Here is a 1,232-nt window from a genome sequence, read left to right as displayed (position 1 = left end):
TCAACACTACTCTCTCAATTTGTCCCATCCTCTCCTTCCCTGTTGTGTCCACAAGCCGTCTCTACATCTGTGTCTCTTATTTCTCTCTCCTTTTTTTTTAAGGTAATTATTGTATGTTCTTTGATTTATGTTATACACGCCCAGCTTAAGGGTCATGGTGAATTTAGAACGTTGAAATTGGGAATGAGCTTTTAGGAATCATTGAGAGCAAAAATGGAATTTGGAGCCAAGAGAGAGTTGGCTAAATCTGTGGAATTCAGTGGACATTTGTCCAGTGTCCATCTGTAAGACCTTAGCATGGCCAGGTGCCTATGTCTGCACCTTTTTCTCCCAGAGGGCTGCTTTTATTCTGGTTTGGAGGAAATATGCCCGGACGGTGTATTAAATTTAGCCCTAGTTTTCTACATAGCTTCTTGTAGTTCTGACGGCTGCGGCACTGTCTCGAATCCTGTCTTCTAGTTACCACTGCCACGTTTACCCCTACCCCAACACAGCCGAGGAGCGCAGAGAGATCCAGGAGGGACTGAATACCCGGATTCAAGATCTTTACACTGTGAGTGAACCAGAAACTTACCTCCTTATCTGAGGGCTTGTGAAACATTTACAAATCCATTTAGTTTCTTTTTTAATATGGAAAATTTTGGTTGTGGACAAATTAAGACGTTTTAGGGAGACTGGAATGTCACCTCCTTCCTCTTCGTGGGCGTTTCATTTTAGCAGCCTATTAGAATGATGGGGCTTTAAAAAAAAAAAAAAGAGTCTGATTATCTTTGATCTGCTGAAGTGTAATTCTTCATCAGATAGGATGAGTGAGCCCCATGTAAAGTGCTGGCTGTAATTTTACCAGCACTGTTTTAAGTCATCTTTCTGCTTAGGAGTTCACTCTGACCTACTTGAGTGAAAGAGGGTTTCTTGGCAGAATGGGATGGGAATTGGTGGCTCCTGGGGTTGACAGGAAGTGGGGTGAGGCTGGAGTGGGTAAGAACTAGGGACCTAGGTCTCTGGGCCCATCCAGGCCATCATGCTGCCCTGGGGACCACACCTCACTGTTCTGTGCCCTGGGCTCCTGTTCGGGAGAGGCAGCTCCAGGCCTGGAGGAGAAGGACTGAACTTCCTTAACTGTCCCCAGAGAGGCTGGTGCCTGGAATCCCCCCATCATCGAGGAGAGAGTACCCCTGGAGGAGGTCAGGTGCCCGGCAGATGCTCTGCTGAGATCCCGTGTTTGTCTTCAC

The 1,232-nt window shown here is 46.6% G+C and overlaps 1 protein-coding gene across 1 annotated transcript in view; it reads left to right on the top strand.

The window, feature by feature from the left end:
• ATP6V0A2 (ATPase, H+ transporting, lysosomal V0 subunit a2) overlaps positions 1-1,232 on the top strand; it is a 41,537-nt gene that overhangs the window by 22,317 nt on the left and 17,988 nt on the right. Inside the window, 2 exon segments of the mRNA XM_010841413.1 lie at positions 460-557; positions 920-978. Coding sequence (XP_010839715.1) covers positions 460-557; positions 920-978 — 157 coding nt within the window.

Source organism: Bison bison, unplaced genomic scaffold (assembly GCF_000754665.1).
Source record: "Bison bison bison isolate TAMUID 2011002044 unplaced genomic scaffold, Bison_UMD1.0 scf7180017864160, whole genome shotgun sequence".
NCBI lineage: Eukaryota > Metazoa > Chordata > Mammalia > Artiodactyla > Bovidae > Bison > Bison bison.
Note: the sequence above shows the minus strand (reverse complement) of the source record. Positions and strands in the feature narration are given on the sequence as shown.